We start from the raw sequence: 18,895 nt of genomic DNA on the forward strand, positions 1-18,895 counted from the left end.
TCTGGTGGGTTGGAAGTTGGAACTCTTGATTTATGGGCGCACTTAAGTGTTTTTCGTGGGGACCGTCCAGTTCAGAGTGTGTTTTTAAATCATATGGCCGGTATCAAAGCAGGGAAAGGAATTCCCCCCCCCCCCCCCCCCCTCCTCCCGTCGTGGTCGGTCTCCATGGTTATGTCTATGTCATGTTTCACTCTGTTGAGTAGTAGGCAGGAGTGTGGAGCCAAAGAGCCTTTTTAAACGGCTCCAAAACTGTCATTTGGTATAACATGTCCAGATCCCTGGTGAATTGCTTGAGAACTCCATGGAATATATTCATGTAATGTTGACATGTTGTATGTTGACTACCGTGCTGACAGTTTTACTGACAGACCAGTGTAGGTACTTATTGTAGAACTTATCCTAGTTCCTGTTCAGTCCCTAGTACCGATCTCCGGCCCTCACCACGTTGCTGTGTTTAAATTGCATATCAAAAGACGGGCTTACATACAAGTCAACACGGGAACATTAGAGCTGCTCTGATTTATCAGTGGATCATGTGCTCTTGTTTTGAGCCAATGAACGGTATTGTGGTCTACTCAGAGTTTCCAATGGGAATAGCATTGAGCCTCAACCCTCATACCAGTGAGGTAAAGAGGGATAGGAGGGATAGAGAGAGTGAGGCATAGAGAGAGATACTCTGGCCCTCTAACTTGTGGCTGTGGAATGCAAGCCACCAATATTTTGACTTCTCCTTTGGAAACAGCTGCGTTTCCTTTTTAATCGGATCCCTCAGGAGAAATCCATCTCGTCCGTCTGTCACAGGCTTCCTCCTCTAAATCTGAGAAGGTAGGGGCCAGCCGAGCGCTCAGACACACACCTGCTACAGCAGACACCAGATCACTATAGCAGGTCTCCCCACTCGGTCCCGCTGCCACCTCACACACAGTGCGCACACACACACACACACACACACACACACACACACACACACACACACACACACACATACACACACACACACACACACACACTAGGAACCAGCCCTCAAAAATGGAATTCCTCAAATCCTGAAAGGCCAATAACAGGGAACCTTGACCAAAATCATCACAGACTTGTCAGAGTATTAAAAAAAAAGATGGCGGAAATTAGAAACGTACAGATTTGGGGGAGAGAAGAAAAGAAAGTGCATCAGAAAACAACGCAGTACATCTCTGTTTATATTTAGTTTGTACTAATGGAAGCCAAACTGAGAAGTAGCAAGGGAGCCATTTTTTATAGAGGGTCAGTAGTTTGGCCCTTAGGAAAGCAGTAGCTTTCGTTGTCTGTAGCCTATAAATCTCAGAGGAAATTGACCAAAACATCAAGGACGGAGAATCCTACAGTAGTGGAAGGAATTAGATCAGAGGCTTTTTAAAGAGCTCCCAATCGGATGGCCATTGATTCTTCCTTAAAGACAGACATTGATGGACGGCAGTTTCAGACTGAATGTATGGAGCGATTGATTGCGCAGCGGAATTAAATTCAGGATGAGTCGTCAGGCAAGAGACAGAGAACTTTGAGGTCAGGATAAGAGCCATGTGAACACTTCTATGTGTACAGTATGAATGCCTTGAATATGTTTAAGTCTAAAAGTTATTTTACCTGCGCAAGCGTGACACTGTCCTTTGTTTGGCGTGGTAGTAGTGTAGTTTAAGATTGGTGTAGCAAGTAGTTCCAGCCCGGTCAGGGAACAATTCACAACCATTATTTCGGTCTTTCTCTCCAAACGCCTAATTATCCACTCCTTGTCACCATTCATCTGTTATAAATTGCAATGTAACAATGTAACTAAGTAACAATGTAACAATGTAACAAAGTAACAATGTAAAAAAGTAACAATGTAACAAAGTAACAATGTAAAAAAGTAACAATGTAACAAAGTAACAATGTAACAATGTAACAAAGTAACAATGTAAAAAAGTAACATGGAAAGGAACCATGATTAAATGTTGAAAAGGACTGCAGCAGTATGGCAACTAACTGTTAGTTTATGAGGAAAGACATCAACACTGTCTGTGAATCAATATTAATGACAAGGAACCAGGATTACCTAGAAGGACAATCATGGCATGTAACATTGTTGTGGATGGATTCACAATCTCCACATGAGACCTGGATCGTGTCTGTGGAGAAAGTGATACAAATGATCAGATAGATCCTAAGAAGATTGAGGTGAGCCTGCTCTGTGCGCCCACAGGATTGGAACACCTATTTCTGGCCCAGGTGAGAGACCCAGGTCGATAGTGGTAAAGTTCCTGAGGTAGAAGGACATGGAGAGAGCCAAGAACTTGAGAGGAACCAACACCTTCCTCAAGGAGAACTACTCTGAAAACGGTGCACCAGGGGCTAGGGACCTGATCCCAGCCATGACAGAAACCAGAGAGCGAGGGGACTTGCTTACAGTACATCTGCTACGACAGGCTCATTGTCCACCCTCCCATCCACAAGCCTGAAAGGGGTAAGAGACCCAATCCGACGGGTTCATAGTCTAAGCCCCACACCCTGATTGATGGCTTGCTTTGTTTGTGGTTTCCCATATTATGTCTAATAAACTACCCAGGAAAGGGCTAAAAATAGCCCATATAAGATATGCAGCCTAAGAAATAAGGTGCATGAAATCAATAACTAGCTAACCTCAGATAACATTCATATATTAGACACCAATGAGACTCATTTACATACAGTGCCTTCAGAAAGAATTGACAGGCTGAATTTTAAATTGATTACATTTAGATTTTTTTGTCACTGGCCTACATACAATACCCCATAATGTCAAAGGGAAATTATGTTTTTCAGAATTTTTACAAATTAATAAAAAATGAAATGCTGAAATGTCTTGAGTCAATAAGTCTTCAATCCCTTTGTTAAGGCAAGCCTAAATAAGTTCAGGAGTAAAAATGTACGTAACAAGTCACAGTAAGTTTCACTCTGTGTGCAATAATAGTGTTTAACATGATTTTTGAATGACTACCTCATCTCTGTACCCCACACATACAATTATCTGTAAGGTCCCTCAGTCAAGCAGCGAATTTCAAACACAGATTCAACCACAAAGACCAGGGAGGTTTTCCAATGCCTCTCAAAGAAGGGTACCTATTGGTAGATGGGTAAAAAAATTTTAAAAGCAGACATTGAGCATCGTGAAGTTATTAATTACACTTTGGATGGTGTATCAATACACCCAGTCACTACAAATATACAGACAGAGGGGAAAAAGGAAGCCTGGACGGAATAGAAATATTCCAAAACATGCATCCTGTTTGCAATAAGGCACTGAAGTAGTACTTTAAAAAATTGGCAGAGCAATTAACTTTTTGTTACTGAGTACCACTCTCCATATTTTCAAGCTTAGTGGTGGCTTATCATGTTAGGGGTATGCATGTAATTGTTAAGGACTGGGGAGTTTTTCAGGAAAAACAGGGAAAAATATGGGGGAGTTGTTGCTGTATATGTCCAGAGCCAAATTCCTGTGTAGCTCGGAGAGGATCCCATGCCAAAGGTTGTTGAAGTGTTTTGGTTGCAGGTTCACCTGCCACATGTAAAGCCTCTTCTTTTGGGGTGCTGCTAGCGGCCACCAAGTGCTAACAGTCCGTTTTTGGATAATATGTGTGAAATGCTTGATAATGTGTTTGATATTAACAGAGAGGTCTATTTTCTGGGCGACCTAAACATTGACTGGTTTTCATAGAGTGGTCCGCTCAGGAGGAAGCTGCTTACTGCAACCAACGCCTGTAATCTGGTTCAGGTTATTAATCAACCTGCCAGGGTGTTTACAAACAGTCCAGGAACTATATCATCCACATGTATTGATTATATTTTTACCAATTCTGCAGAACTTTGTTCTAAAGCTGTATCCACCCATTGGATGTAGTGACCACAATATAGAAGCTGTATCCAGAAAAGCCAAAGTTCCAAAGGTACGACTTAAAATAATGTATAAGAGATCATACAAAAAGGTTTGTAGTGATTCCTATGCTGAATATGTAAAGAAGATTGATTGGTTTAATATGTGTAATGGGGAGGAGCATCCAGACATTGCACTTCAAGCATTTATGAAATTGCTCCTTTTTAGTTATTGATAAAGTGACTGTTAGAACTGCTAAGGCGCCGTGGATTGATGAGGAACTGAAAAACTGTATGGTTGAAAGATGGGGCAGAAGGAGTGGCTAATAAGTCTGGCAGCACATCTGATTGGCTGACATACTGCAAATTGAGACATTTGCAACTGAACAAAAATAAGAAGAAACTGTATTATGAAACTAAGATAAAAAAAAAAAAGCTTTGGAGAACTTTAAATGAAATTTCGGGCAGAAAGACTAGTTCAACACTCTCTTGTATTGAATCAGATGACTCATTCATCACAAAACCCTTTGATGTGGCCAATTATACTTCATTTTCAAAGTGGGCAAACTCAGGCATGAAATGGCAAGAACAAACTGTGAACCATTATATTCATGCTTAACATACCGAATTCTGAAAGAAAAGCAAATGAAATTAAAATGGCATAAAGTTAGCGTGGAAGAGTTGAAAAAAATAGTTGCTGGCCGTCCATAATGACGAACCACCTGGTATTGACAACTGAGGATAGTAGCAGAATATTTTGCTGCTCCTATTTCTCACATCTTTAATCTGAGTTCGGATCATCCCCCCCCCCCCCCCCCCCCCAGACCTGAAGGGAAGCTAAAGTCATTCCGCTACCCCAGAATGGTAAAGCGCCCTTTTCTGGTTCTAACAGCAGATCAATAAGTCTCTTAGCAAACTTTTGGAAAGAATTGTGTTTGACCAAATACAATGTTATTTCATTATGAACAAATTCACAACAGACTTTCAGCATGTCTATAGAGAAGAACATTCTACATGTACTGCACTGACAGAAATGACTGATGATTGGCTGAAAGAAATTGATAATAAGAAGATGGTTGGAGCTGTGTACTGTTAGGTTTCAGTGCAGCCTTAGTCATTATTGACCATAATCTGTTAGCGGAAAAACATATGTGTTATGGCTTTACGCCCTCTGCCATCGTAGACCAAATGGTACAGAGCATTCGGAAAGTATTATTCCAAAGTGGATTAAATAGTTTTTTCCCCCCTCACAATACCTCATAATGACAAAGCAAAAAATAAAAACGGAAATATCGCATTTACGTAAGTATTCAGACCCTTTACTCAGTACTTTGTTGAAGCACCTTGTTGAAGCAGTCTTCTTGGGTATGACGCTACAAGCTTGGCACACATGTATTTGGGGAGTTTCTCCCATTCTTCTCTGCAGATCCTCTGAAGCTCTGTCAGGTTGGATGGGGAGCATTGCTGCACAGCTATTTTCAGGTCTCTCCAGAGACGTTCGATCAGGTTCAAGTCCGGGCTCTGGCTGGGCCTCTCAAGGACATTCCGAGACTTGTCCTGAAGCCACTCATGCGTTGTCTTGACTGTGTGCTTAGGGTCGTTGTCCTGTTGGAAGGTGAACCTTCGCCCCCAGTCTGAGATCATGAGCGCTCTGGAGCAGGTTTTCATCAAGGATCTCTCTGCACTTTGCTCCGTTTATCTTTCCCTCAATCCTGACTAGTCTTCCAGTCCCTGCCCCTGAAAAACATCCCCACAGCATGATGCTCCCCCCACCATGCTTCACCATAGGGATGGTGCCAGGTTTCCTCCAGACGTGATGCTTGGTATTTAGGCCAAAGAGTTTAATCTTGGTTTCATCAGACCAGAGAATCTTGTTTATCATGGTTGGGGAAGTCTTTAGGTGCCTTTTGACAAACTCCAAGCGGGATGTCATGTGCCATTTACTGAGTAGTGGCTTCCGTTTGGCCACTCTACCATAATGCCTGATCGGTGGAGTGATGCAGAGATGATTGTCCTTCTTGAAAAACTAAGCCTGTGTGTCCATGTATGCTGATGATTCAACCCTATACACATCAGCGGCCACAGCTAGTGAAATCACTGTTACTCTAAACACAGAGTTGCAGTTAATTTCAGAATGAGTGGCCAGCAACAAACTGGTCCTGAATATATCTAAGACTAAGAGCAGAGTATTAATAATCTCTTAAACTCTAGATCTAAACTGGATCTGGTAATAAAAAAATCTGGTTATACATTATTTTTTTTAAAGATAACTAAGACTGTCCTAATAAAATACTAAATACACACAGAATAAATTCCTGTCAGAAGTGTAGTTCTGTCCTGAGAGCTGTGGAAGAATGAAATCTCCCAATGACACACAGGTATGAGGGGGATGATTGCTACCATTCAGTCGTCCGCCGATTGGGGCTCCTGATAGTCTCTGTTGGTTACATCCAAGGCCATGCATGGACAGGCAGTCATCCTTTAGCAGAGTCCCAACAGAGCTGCAATTATCACAAATTACCCATACCTTCTGAGTGCCCTGGGACTATAAAACCTGAAAAGTGTGACCAGATTAGATATTTTTTCTGGGCATTCGTGTGGAATGCAGCGCTGACAGACTGGGCGGTGGAGAAATGCGTCCGGACAGCTTCCTGTCAGGGGTTTGTATCAGACTCCTGATTTCTTTTTAAAGGATTATGATTACAGTCAAAATAGGATTCTAATGTTCTAGTGTGGAATTGTTCCTGAGTGATGTCATTATGTAACCTGGAAGGCTAATGGGCCAACGGTTGGCCAGTTTCAGCTTGAAGACTCTTCTTCAACTGCTCATGGTCTATGACAGTCTTTGCCAGGGAATGTCTCCTGCATCATATCCTCATCATGGTGGGTTGGACTGCCCATTCATTTTCTATTTTTTTGTGCTCTGACCGGTGCTGAACTGTGTAGGGCCTTTGACTTGGTGAGGGCTGAGCTGTGTGGGGGCTGAGCTGTGTGGGGGCTGAGCTGTGTGGTGGTTGAGCTGTGTGAGGGCTGAGCTGTGTGGGGGCTGAGCTGTGTGGGGGCTGAGCTGTGTGAGGGCTGAGCTGTGTGGTGGCTGAGCTGTGTGGGGGCTGAGCTGTGTGAGGGATGAGCTGTGTGGGGGCTGAGCTGTGTGGGGGCTGAGCTGTGTAGGGGCTGAGCTGTGTGGGGGCTGAGCTGTGTGGGGGCTGAGCTGTGTGGTGGCTGAGCTGTGTGGTGGCTGAGCTGTGTGGGGGCTGAGCTGTGTGGGGGCTGAGCTGTGTGAGGGCTGAGCTGTGTGGGGGCTGAGCTGTGTGGGGGCTGAGCTGTGTGGGGGCTGAGCTGTGTGGGGGCTGTGACTATGTGAGTGTGTGCATTTGTGTGTGTGCACAGGGGTACATCTCCGTCGTAAACCCCCGGTCCCGCCAGTGACCCATGCCTGGACCGGTGTCTCCTGGTGGGCAGGCTTTGATGCAGGCTCCGGGTCAAAGTAGAGGATCAGAGCCCGGGAAGAGTGTCCAGGGACCCCTAAACCCCCACTCCCACCCCCACAACCAGACCTCATCTAGCTACATTACAACAAAGCCTTTCAGGCCAGCAGGACGTGGAGACAGGCCCTTTGGGGAAGTGGAGCATGGCAGCCCCTCAGGCAGATGGATACGACCACCACCTCCGCCGCAAAGATGTGGGACTGCGAAAAATCTAAACTTTTATAAGTGAAAGCATGTTTTTCAAAGGGATGAGTTTTTGCATGGACTCCTAATGCCAACAAATAGAGTATGAAGTTGAATGGAAGCCCAGGAACTGAAATATGTAAGTGTTTGGGCGACCCGCCAAATTCACATAGAGATGTGTTATAGATCTGTCATTCCCTTTGAAAGCAAGTCTAAGAAGCGGTATATCTGTTCTATGTGTGCTATTTCTATGCTTCCCGTTCTGCAGTTTTGTTTTTCCGTCTTTTACTTTCGGTTTTGTACACCAGCTTCAAACAGCTGAAAATGCTATATTTTTTGGTAATGGAAAATATATTTCACAGCGGTTTAGATGCTATAATTATTCTCTACACTACACTTTGCTTGTCACATAAACGGACATTTTCGCAACCAGAAAATTGAGATTTCTGTATAGTGTACCTTTTAACTTTTTACAGTTTTTTACTTTGAGAAATGTATTTTTTGTTTGGCTTCGGTTCATAATGTGCAGTGCTCTTGAATATTCAGCCCCCCCGTGTGAACTCCCAAAAGTTTCCCAAGGAACAAACCTTTAATCATGAACACTGGCTCAATTAGTGAGAGTGGGAAGGCATTGGGATGTGTGAAGCCATCAGAAGCCATCAAATCTGAGAGGGAGGTCAGAGATAATCATAGTATAATTACATAAACACGATATGAATTCTTCACATGCCTTGGGCCGTGTTGCATTTTTATCGGTTTCACCATCGGCAACGCCTTTCGAAAATATATGTTCTTCATGCCTGGTCTGACTGTTTGACGGGGTGCAAAGATTTTATTGAAGAGCTTGTGCAAACTGTAAAGTGGCTTTTATCTCTCGCTTTAGTTCACAGCTATGCACTGTGGGTATGGCAGCTCATTCCTGAATCAACAGCAAATTAGAAAGATTTAACGACATAGGGGATTGTTGAGTACATTTACAGTCTGAATTGTTGGTTCGGGTCTAACCCCGAGCTCTTCTTTTGGGTTTGCTTGTTTTCTATTGTGGCTAACAATAATGCATATTATATGCCTCAGGTCAAAAGGGCGGCAGGTAGCCTAGTGGTTAGAGCGTTGGACTAGTAACTGAAAGGTTGCAAGATTGTATCCTCCGAGCTGACAAGGTAAAAATCTGTCGTTCTGCCCCTGAACAAGGCAGTTAACCCACTGTTCCTAGGCTGTCATTGAAAATAAGAATGTGTTCTTAACTGACTTGCCTAGTTAAATAAAGGTGAAAAAAATAAAAGTGTTTATTTACAACTTTGAGAATTACAGCTGTAATATAACAGACTTCTCTGCACTCCCAGTCATGGATTTGTAATGAACATTCTACTTAAATGGAATAGCGTAAGAGTTAAGCAACATAGTTTCCAGCCATAATCAGAAACAGGGTTTTAAAACAACAATATCCATGGATCCAAACATCTTTATCAGAGTGGTGGGGTACCCCAAGTAAAACCTTCTTACTGTGAGGAATTATTAACATAAATAATCGGTCTTCTCCCCTGCCGACTTGGGCAACCCTGACTGAACACTACTGGGCTAGCTCTCCCCTTAACCCTCATGTTGTCAAACCATGACGCAGCTGAAAGACACTGGCATTGACACACAGACCTCCCCAATGCAGCTTTTAGAGACCTGCTATCCACTGAGTGTTAACCACCACACTTTGCTACAGTGCCTCTTTGGTTTGGGAGGGGGTCGTGGTGTGTAGCTACTAGCTGGCCTGAGGAGCAGTGCTGTGGGGGAGACAGACCTTGTTTTTCTTTGCGGTTGCGGGCGGGGAGGGATAAGCCTGGATGCTGAGGGATTAAACGGAAGGGGGCTCCTTACAGGGGACTGGATGGAAAACACAGAGTGAGAGACGCCGTTGACCACTGACCACAGAGCCGCCTGACCATCCACCCACCTTTCCATCTTTCTTTCCCTCAGCGTCAGCACGGTCCTTGTCTTTTCTGTCATTCCTTAACCTTCTATTCTGTGTACCAGACTTTTCCTGAATTCACTCAGTCTGTGACAAACAGGTCAACAGACCTCAATTAATTTAAGTGAATCTTTCTCATTTTGGTTTATTTTCTCATTGTATCCTCTCTCTCTCTCTCTCTCTCTCTCTCTCTTTCTCTCTCTGTCTCTCTTTCTCTCTGTCTCGCTCTCTCTGTCTCTCTCCCTCTCCTGGAGTTGTGTATCCCATTTAGTTTCCTCTGTGTCATTTCACACTAGTATCTGTGCCGAGGCTGGAGAGCATCCAGACTGTGTGGGGGCTGATGACAAAAGCACCGGGACCCTAAAGCCACAAGTTGCGCAGGTGGAAACGTGAAAACAGGCACCAATTAGAGCTTTCCAACATCCCTTTCTTCTTCTTCTTCTCTCCTCTATTTCCGTGTCCCTTTTTATCTCTTTCTCTGTTGGTCGTATCGCCCACCATCTTCTGGTGAATCATCCGAGACATTCTATTCCATTATCAGGTCTGCAGGATACTTTCACAGGTCCCACTGTCTCTAGGGTTGCTCCGTGTACTTTTCCACTGCGTGTGTGTGTGTTTGTGTGTATGTGGGTGAGCGCGCGTGCGTGTGTATGATCGATGGATGTGTGTGTGTATGTGCATAAACTTGCACTGTCTTTGTGACCACACACTGTGGTTGTGCTCCAGCATGTGACCACGCTCTCTGTGCTGGAGGTCTGCATCTGGTCAGCCCACCCTAACTCTCCCAGCTCCCTCAGACCCTACACACACTGCTCTGTCTCCACCAACTACTGTTAGCAAGACGTTTATAACGCTCAGAAGAAGCATGGAATACCTCTCAGAAGAAGAATCTCAATCTCTACTAATCCCAATTTCCATTTTCACTCTAGATCTCAGTTCAGTTTAAATCAAGATGGATGTTTTCTGGCTGATCTAAACAGCATGTATTGGAGAACAATTCTCTTTGATTTCAGTCTTGAAAAGCTCGATGGACCATTGCGTTTCAAGCCTCCATCTTAAACCCATGGGTGCTAAGTGGGAGTTGTAAAGTCATTTGGAATACCGCGACCCCTCTCTCAGGCCCCCGCTAACACGGCCCCTTGGGGGAACAGGTGTGTTAGTGGAGGAAGAGGTGTGTTAGTGGGGAACGGGTGTGTTAGTGGGGGAACGGGTGTGTTAGTGGGGGAACGGGTGTGTTAGTGGAGGAAGAGGTGTGTTAGTGGGGGAACGGGTGTGTTAGTGGGGAACGGGTGTGTTAGTGGAGGAAGAGGTGTGTTAGTGGAGGAAGAGGTGTGTTAGTGGAGGACGAGGTGTGTTAGTGGAGGAAGAGGTGTGTTAGTGGAGGAAGAGGTGTGTTAGTGGGGGAACGGGTGTGTTAGTGGGGGAACGGGTGTGTTAGTGGGGAACGGGTGTGTTAGTGGGGGAACGGGTGTGTTAGTGGAGGAAGAGGTGTGTTAGTGGAGGAAGAGGTGTGTTAGTGGAGAAAGAGGTGTGTTAGTGGAGGAAGAGGTATGTTAGTGGAGGAAGAGGTGTGTTAGTGGAGGAAGAGGTGTGTTAGTGGAGGAAGAGGTGTGTTAGTGGAGAAAGAGGTGTGTTAGTGGAGGAAGAGGTGTGTTTGTGGAGGAAGAGGTGTGTTAGTGGAGGAAGAGGTGTGTTAGTGGAGGAAGAGGTCTACTGCTGTGGGGCTTTGGGATTGTCAGTCCTGGCTGGCTGCAGACAGAACCTGAGGTGAAATGAGGCGCATCCTTATCCTCGTCCTCGCACTCCCTTATCATCCATGGTGTGATCTAGAACCACACTCCCTTATCATCCATGGTGTGATCTAGAACCACACTCCCTTATCATCCATGGTGTGATCTAGAACCACACTCCCTTATCATCCATGGTGTGATCTAGAACCACACTCCCTTATCATCCATGGTGTGATCTAGAACCACACTCCCTTATCATCCATGGTGTGATCTGGGACCACACTCCCTTATCATCCATGGTGTGATCTAGAACCACACTCCCTTATCATCCATGGTGTGATCTAGAACCACACTCCCTTATCATCCATGGTGTGATCTAGAACCACACTCCCTTATCATCCATGGTGTGATCTAGAACCACACTCCCTTATCATCCATGGTGTGATCTAGAACCACACTCCCTTATCATCCATGGTGTGATCTAGAACCACACTCCCTTATCATCCATGGTGTGATCTAGAACCACACTCCCTTATCATCCATGGTGTGATCTGGGACCACACTCCCTTATCATCCATGGTGTGATCTAGAACCACACTCCCTTATCATCCATGGTGTGATCTAGAACCACACTCCCTTATCATCCATGGTGTGATCTAGAACCACACTCCCTTATCATCCATGGTGTGATCTGGGACCACACTCCCTTATCATCCATGGTGTGATCTAGAACCACACTCCCTTATCATCCATGGTGTGATCTAGAACCACACTCCCTTATCATCCATGGTGTGATCTAGAACCACACTCCCTTATCATCCATGGTGTGATCTAGAACCACACTCCCTTATCATCTATGGTGTGATCTAGAACCACACTCCCCTATCATCCATGGTGTGATCTAGAACCACACTCCCTTATCATCCATGGTGTGATCTAGAACCACACTCCCTTATCATCCATGGTGTGATCTAGAACCACACTCCCTTATCATCCATGGTGTGATCTAGAACCACACTCCCTTATCATCCATGGTGTGATCTAGAACCACACTCCCTTATCATCCATGGTGTGATCTAGAACCACACTCCCTTATCATCCATGGTGTGATCTGGGACCACACTCCCTTATCATCCATGGTGTGATCTAGAACCACACTCCCTTATCATCCATGGTGTGATCTAGAACCACACTCCCTTATCATCCATGGTGTGATCTAGAACCACACTCCCTTATCATCCATGGTGTGATCTAGAACCACACTCCCTTATCATCCATGGTGTGATCTAGAACCACACTCCCTTATCATCCATGGTGTGATCTAGAACCACACTCCCTTATCATCCATGGTGTGATCTAGAACCACACTCCCTTATCATCCATGGTGTGATCTAGAACCACACTCCCTTATCATCCATGATGTGATCTAGGACCACACTCCCTTATCATCCATGGTGTGATCTGGGACCACACTCCCTTATCATCCATGGTGTGATCTAGAACCACACTCCCTTATCATCCATGGTGTGATCTAGAACCACACTCCCTTATCATCCATGGTGTGATCTAGAACCACACTCCCTTATCATCCATGGTGTGATCTAGAACCACACTCCCTTATCATCCATGGTGTGATCTAGAACCACACTCCCTTATCATCCATGGTGTGATCTGGGACGAGGCTGAGGGCTGGGATGAGCCCCGCTGTGCTGAGGGTGTGAGCGTGCTTGTATTTTTGTGTATGTGTATGTGTGTACTTTATGTGTGTATGTGTATGTGTGTACTTTATGTGTGCGCGTGTGTGTAAGTGGTTGACCTCAGGTAAATACTGAAGGCGATTGTATGGAGGGGGGATGTTAATCTCTAAGGGGATGATCTCTGGTAAACCCTAAACTTAAAGAAGAGTGTCACCATCTCCAGGGTGCTGCTTGTCTTCGTAGCTGTGCCTCACTAGTGAGACGGGAACGGGGGTCCCACAGCGTACTGTCCTCTACTCCCCGTGAGACCCTCCAAAGTGGATCTCCTCCCTAATTGGGAACACATATGCAGGGAGGGACAGGAGGTATGGAGATCGCGCGGGGGGGGGGGGGGGGGGGGGGGACTCCCTAATGTAATGTCTCTAGGAGTGAAGCTATTGTAATTGATCAAACAGGGAAGTATTTTTATACTATAGTACTGAACCCCTCCCCTCCCCTCCCTCCAAATCCCTGCTCTACCATTTAATTTACTGCTCAGATTTGTTGGGGAGGGCTGGCGTGGTGGAGGTGAAGTGTGGGCTCTATGTCTGAATCTCACACGGGATTGCTGCATGGAATCTGTTCAGAGCGGAAGAGCGGAACAGGATACTCCATCAAGACTGAGTAGTGAGGCATCCGGCTGGCCTTGTACTGATGTGGCAGAAAACACACAGCCAGTGAATCCAGCCCTTGGGAACTAGAGGGTGATGGTGAATTGGTGATAGTGTGTGTGGTGAGAGAAAGTGTGTGTGTTTGTGTGTGACAGCATGGTTAGAGGAAGGAAAGCTGGGGGCACACTGGTTATTGCTTCCTCCTCTCTCTCTCTCTCTCTCTCTCTCTCTCTCTCTCTCTCTCTCTCTCTCCCTCCCCCTCAACCTTTCTCTCTTTCTCTTTCCCCCTCTCTCTCTCTCCCTCTCTCTCTCTCTCTCCCTCTCCCTCTCTCTGTGTGTTGTATTGAACTGTAGGGAAAGTGGCTTTATTGTGGGGACGTCTCAGAGCGAAATGGGAACCATTTCCTTGGGGAACACATTATTATTGCAATGCATGTTGCAATTGAAAGAGGGAAGCTATGTGGGGAGGTAATAGTTGGTTTTTGTAATTTGTAGCCTCTGAAGTGGTCGTTAGAACACACAGACTGAGTTTACAGCTCCGAAATCATTGGCTTTCACTGCAGACAATAACAGGGGAATTATTTCAGGAAACAGTAAGCCACAACCCTATTAGTCTAAATGTGATGCTTTGAAACTCTTTTTATGGTGGAACCTCAGTGTTGTCTGTGAATGAGATATCCATCAATCACTTAACTGCATAGGAATACATAGAACGTCTAAGTAACTAACTGCATGTACAGTGTAGCAGGCAGAAGTTATTTTTTACTATTAACGTCTATCCTTGTGTGGCCTCTTCAGGTCGAAGCCTGTTTGTTATGCTAGCTGAGCTCCATGCTAACATCCCACAGCACATCCTGTGTGTGGCCTCATTAGCTAGACGACTCAAAATCACTTTAAAAAAAAAAGTAACACGGGTTTACATCCGCAGACTTTGAAGGACGAAACCCAACACTATGCCTCTATGTAAACTAATTGTACATTGTAAACGAATTGTACATTGTAAACGAATGGGTGCCTAGGGATACAAGAAACATCAAAAGTCATCCTGCGGTCAGGTATCTCTCCTGTTCATTTAAATTCCTTGGCTTTGACTGTTGCGCGTCTCAGCAAGTTCTACCCAACGATGTTGTACATACATATGGTCATCTGATGTACAGTACGCATTTATGGCTCTAACATGTCTCTGCCCTGTGTGTTTTCCAGTGGAGTATGACAGAGAGCTGTCGCCTCACAGAATGCACCACAAAGAGTTCAAGTTCAACCTGTCCCAGATCCCCGAGGGTGAGGCCGTCACCGCCTCCGAGTTACGCCTCTACAAGGAGTGTGCGAACCAAGTCGTCATCAACGAGACCCTCCTGCTCAGCGTCTACCAAGTGGTGCAGGAGCACCCCAACAGGTAAGACACACTGCACACACACAGTCCAGTCCTTATATGTCAATCTGATGACATTAGGATAATCACATCAGGCCCTTTTTACAGTTAAATAGCTTGCTGCTTGCTATTGCTATATACATGCGTTTATATCAGGGCTAGCTTGTTGTACTGCTTTATCGTGTTGAAGTCATGCTATCACAGTAATGGTATATACACTATATATACAAAAGTATGTAGAAACCCCTTCAAATGTGTGGATTTGGCAATGTCAGGTGCATAACATCGAGCACTAAGCCATGCAATATCAATTGACAAACATTGGCAGTAGAATGGCCTTACTGAAGAGCTCAGTGACTTTCAACGTGGCACCGTCATAGGATGCCACCTTTCCAACAAGTAATTTCATCAAATGTATGACCCGGGTCAACTGTAAGTGTTGTTATTTTGAAGTGGAAACGTCTAGGAGCAACAACGGCTCAGCTGCGAAGTGGCAGGCCACACAAGCTCACAGAACGGGACCGGCGAGTGCTGAAGCGCGTAGCGCTTTCAAATTGTCTGTCCTCGGTTGCAACACTCACTACCGAGTTCCAAACTGACTCTGGGAAGCAATGTCAACACAATAATTGTTCATCGGGAGCTTCATGAAATGGGTTTCCATGGCCGAGCAGCTGCACACAAGCCTAAGATCACCATGTGCAATGCCAAGCGTCGGCTGGAGTGGTGTAAAGCTCGCCGCCATCGGACGCTGGAGCAGTGGAAATGTGTTCTCTGGAATGACTAATCACGCTTCACCATATACTGCTACTTCGTCCTCCTAGTCAGTCCCGAGCTTGTCGAGATGAGGGATAATGTATACTGCTACTCCGTCCTCCTAGTCAGTCCCGAGCTTGTCGAGATGAGGGATAATGTATACTGCTACTCCGTCCTCCTAGTCAGTCCCGAGCTTGTCGAGATGAGGGATAATGTATACTGCTACACCGTCCTCCTAGTCAGTCCCGAGCTTGTCGAGATGAGGGATAATGTATACTGCTACTCCGTCCTCCTAGTCAGTCCCGAGCTTGTCGAGATGAGGGATAATGTATACTGCTACTCCGTCCTCCTAGTCAGTCCCGAGCTTGTCGAGATGAGGGATAATGTATACTGCTACTCCGTCCTCCTAGTCAGTCCTGAGCTTGTCGAGATGAGGGATAATGTATACTGTGTACAGAGGAAAGTCTTAGCTACACGTACTTCTCCAGACATTGATTACACGGTAGCGTAGCTCTGGTTTTCTGCCATGTATCTTCTCTAGAATGAGGCATGACCACATCGCCTTACCAAAATAGCCTGACTTTAGAGTCCCAAAAAAGAGCAGCACCAAAACATGGTAAGCATTTACATTGATTCTGCTGGGAGAGACATCCCACTTGGGATACAACAGACAATAAAAGAGCTGGATGGTATTGATATTTTGAAAACAGTAGGAGACGATGTAAGATTCTGCATTGAGTTCACCGATGCACTGTTTAAGGAAAAGTCACTAAGAGTCTCATAATATGTCCCACAATGCTTTTTGGTCCACGCCTCTGTTTTCTTCATGTCATAGTAATACAAATGGTGCATTTGTATTCGTACGTTTGCTGTATATGTTTCTGGTCATTTACAAGTCTGTAAGATCTCAAATCAAATCAAATTGCAATTTTTTATAAAATTGCTATTTTAAAGTTTTTTGCTGTATTCTTGTTTTCGTGTTTTTTGCTGTATTCTTGTTTTCATGTTTTTTGCTGTATTCTTGTTTTCGTGTTTTTTGCTGTATTCTTGTTTTCGTGTTTTTTGCTGTATTCTTTTTTTCGTGTTTTTTTGCTGTATTCTTGTTTTCTTGTTTTTTGCTGTATTCTTGTTTTCGTGTTTTTTGCTGTATTCTTGTTTTCTTGTTTAGTGCTGTATTCTTTTTTTCGTGTTTTTTGCTGTATTCTTGTTTTCGTGAAAGCGTTAATATGTCTATATCATGAGGATCTTGTCTGCCACATTCTCTTCACAATAGGCGGTTTGTGCTCTGCAGCCCGCAGGCAAAGACTTTTAATTTGCGAGATATTTGGAGATTAAAGGGACCATATATATCCAATTATTGTATTATTGTAGGAGGATGTTTACCTTTAGGCAAATTATAGCTTGGTTTGTGGGCTATCCGAGAACATCGCTTTGTGCTTGCAAATCCTAAGTACATGTGCAGCTTGCAAAACACATTTGCTGACAAACAGATTCATTTGTAAGTGGTTCAAGTCTTGGAAGTTGTAATTGCTTTGATTATAGCTCCCAATCTTTAATAAGTACACAGGGTAGGGAAAGCTAGCAAGCAGGGCTGAACAGAGGTGCAACTGTACATCATTGCTCATCCATATATTTATATGTACATATTCTCATTCACCCCTTTTAGATTTTTGTGTATTAGATAGTTGTTGGGGAATTGTTAGATTACTTGTTAGATATTACTGCACTGTCAGAACTAGAAGCACAAGCATTTCGCTACATTCACATTAACATCTGCTAACCATGTGTATGTGACCAAAACAATTTGATTTGATTTGGTTCGAGCATTGGGCCAGTAACCGAAAGGTTGCTGGATTGAATCCCTGAGCTAACAAGGTACAAATCTGTCATTCTGCCCCAAGAAACACGAACAATGTACATTAGACCGGTGGAAATCTGTCCTTTGGTCTGATGAGACCAAATTTGAGATTTTTGGTTCCAACTGCCTTGTCTTTGTGAGATGCAGAGTAGGTGAAGGGATGATCTCCGCATGTGTGGTTCCCACTGTGAAGCATGGAGGAGGAGGTGTGATGGTGTGGGGGTGCTTTGCTCGTGAGACTGTCTGTGATTTATTTTGAATTCAAGGCACACTTAACCAGCATGGCTACCACAGCATTCTGCAGCGATACGCCATCCCATCTGGTTTGCGCTTAGTGGTACTATCATTTGTTTTTCAACAGGACAATGACCCAACACACCTCCAGGCTGTGTAAGGGCTATTTGACCAAGAAGGAGAGTAATGGAGTGCTGCATCAGATGACCTGGTCTCCATGATCACCCGACCTCAACCCAATTGAGATGGTTTGGGATGAATTGGACCACAGAGTGAAGGAAAAGCAGCCAACAAGTGCTCAGCATATGTGGGAACTCCTTCAAGACTGTTGGAAAAGCTTTCCAGGTGAATCTGGTTGAGAGAATGCCAAGAGTGTGCAAAGCTGTCATCAAGGCAAAGGGTGGCTACTTTGAAGAATCTCAAATATAAAATATATTTTGATTTGTTTAATACTTTTTTGGTTACTACGTGATTCCATACGTGTTATTTCATAGTTTTGATGTCTTCACTATTATGCTACAATGTAGAAAATAGTAAAAATAAAGAAAAATCCTTGAATGAGTAGGTGTGTCCAAACTTTTGACTGGTAGTGTAGTTCCATATCATGTCTCAAAAACATCCAATCTTTCAGTACCCAATTAACATGGTGTTCTTGAGAACTGTGAGGCCATTCTTTTGTTTCCAAGTCTTGTCACCAGTCTCAAGCTAAATGTATGTTAGAACAGAACAAGCCATCGAAACAACAGCCAGATATGCTGCATTTTTAACTACATTCATTCGACAGGCCCAGCAAAGGAGATTTATTGGAACAAAAAACACAAAACGTTGACGTATGACCTATGACGTTATTCCAGTTCATTTAAGCAGTCATTTAGAGGCTTTACAGTAGGGCTTTAGTGCCACGGCCCCCCATACGGCTCTCGGATGGACCCCCTGCTGGTACACGGGTGTTAAAATGTCTGCCTGGATTCAGAATGACTCAGCACCGGCCCACAGAACCCAAGCTGCGCCCAACGTGTGAACTACCTGAGGGGGGCACTAGGAACGGCTTGGGGGGGAGGGGGGCACTGGGAACGACCTCATATGGAAGCCCTCAGAAACTCTCTCAT

At 44.6% G+C, this 18,895-nt stretch overlaps 1 protein-coding gene across 1 annotated transcript in view; it reads left to right on the forward strand.

Annotated features, from left to right (window-relative positions):
• LOC120027977 (bone morphogenetic protein 7-like) overlaps nt 1-18,895 on the forward strand; it is a 47,690-nt gene that overhangs the window by 12,683 nt on the left and 16,112 nt on the right. Inside the window, exon 2 of the mRNA XM_038973073.1 lies at nt 14,773-14,965. Within this exon, the coding sequence (XP_038829001.1) occupies nt 14,773-14,965 (193 nt within the window). The remainder of the gene's footprint in view (nt 1-14,772; nt 14,966-18,895) is intronic.

This window comes from Salvelinus namaycush, chromosome 33 (assembly GCF_016432855.1).
Source record: "Salvelinus namaycush isolate Seneca chromosome 33, SaNama_1.0, whole genome shotgun sequence".
Lineage (NCBI taxonomy): Eukaryota > Metazoa > Chordata > Actinopteri > Salmoniformes > Salmonidae > Salvelinus > Salvelinus namaycush.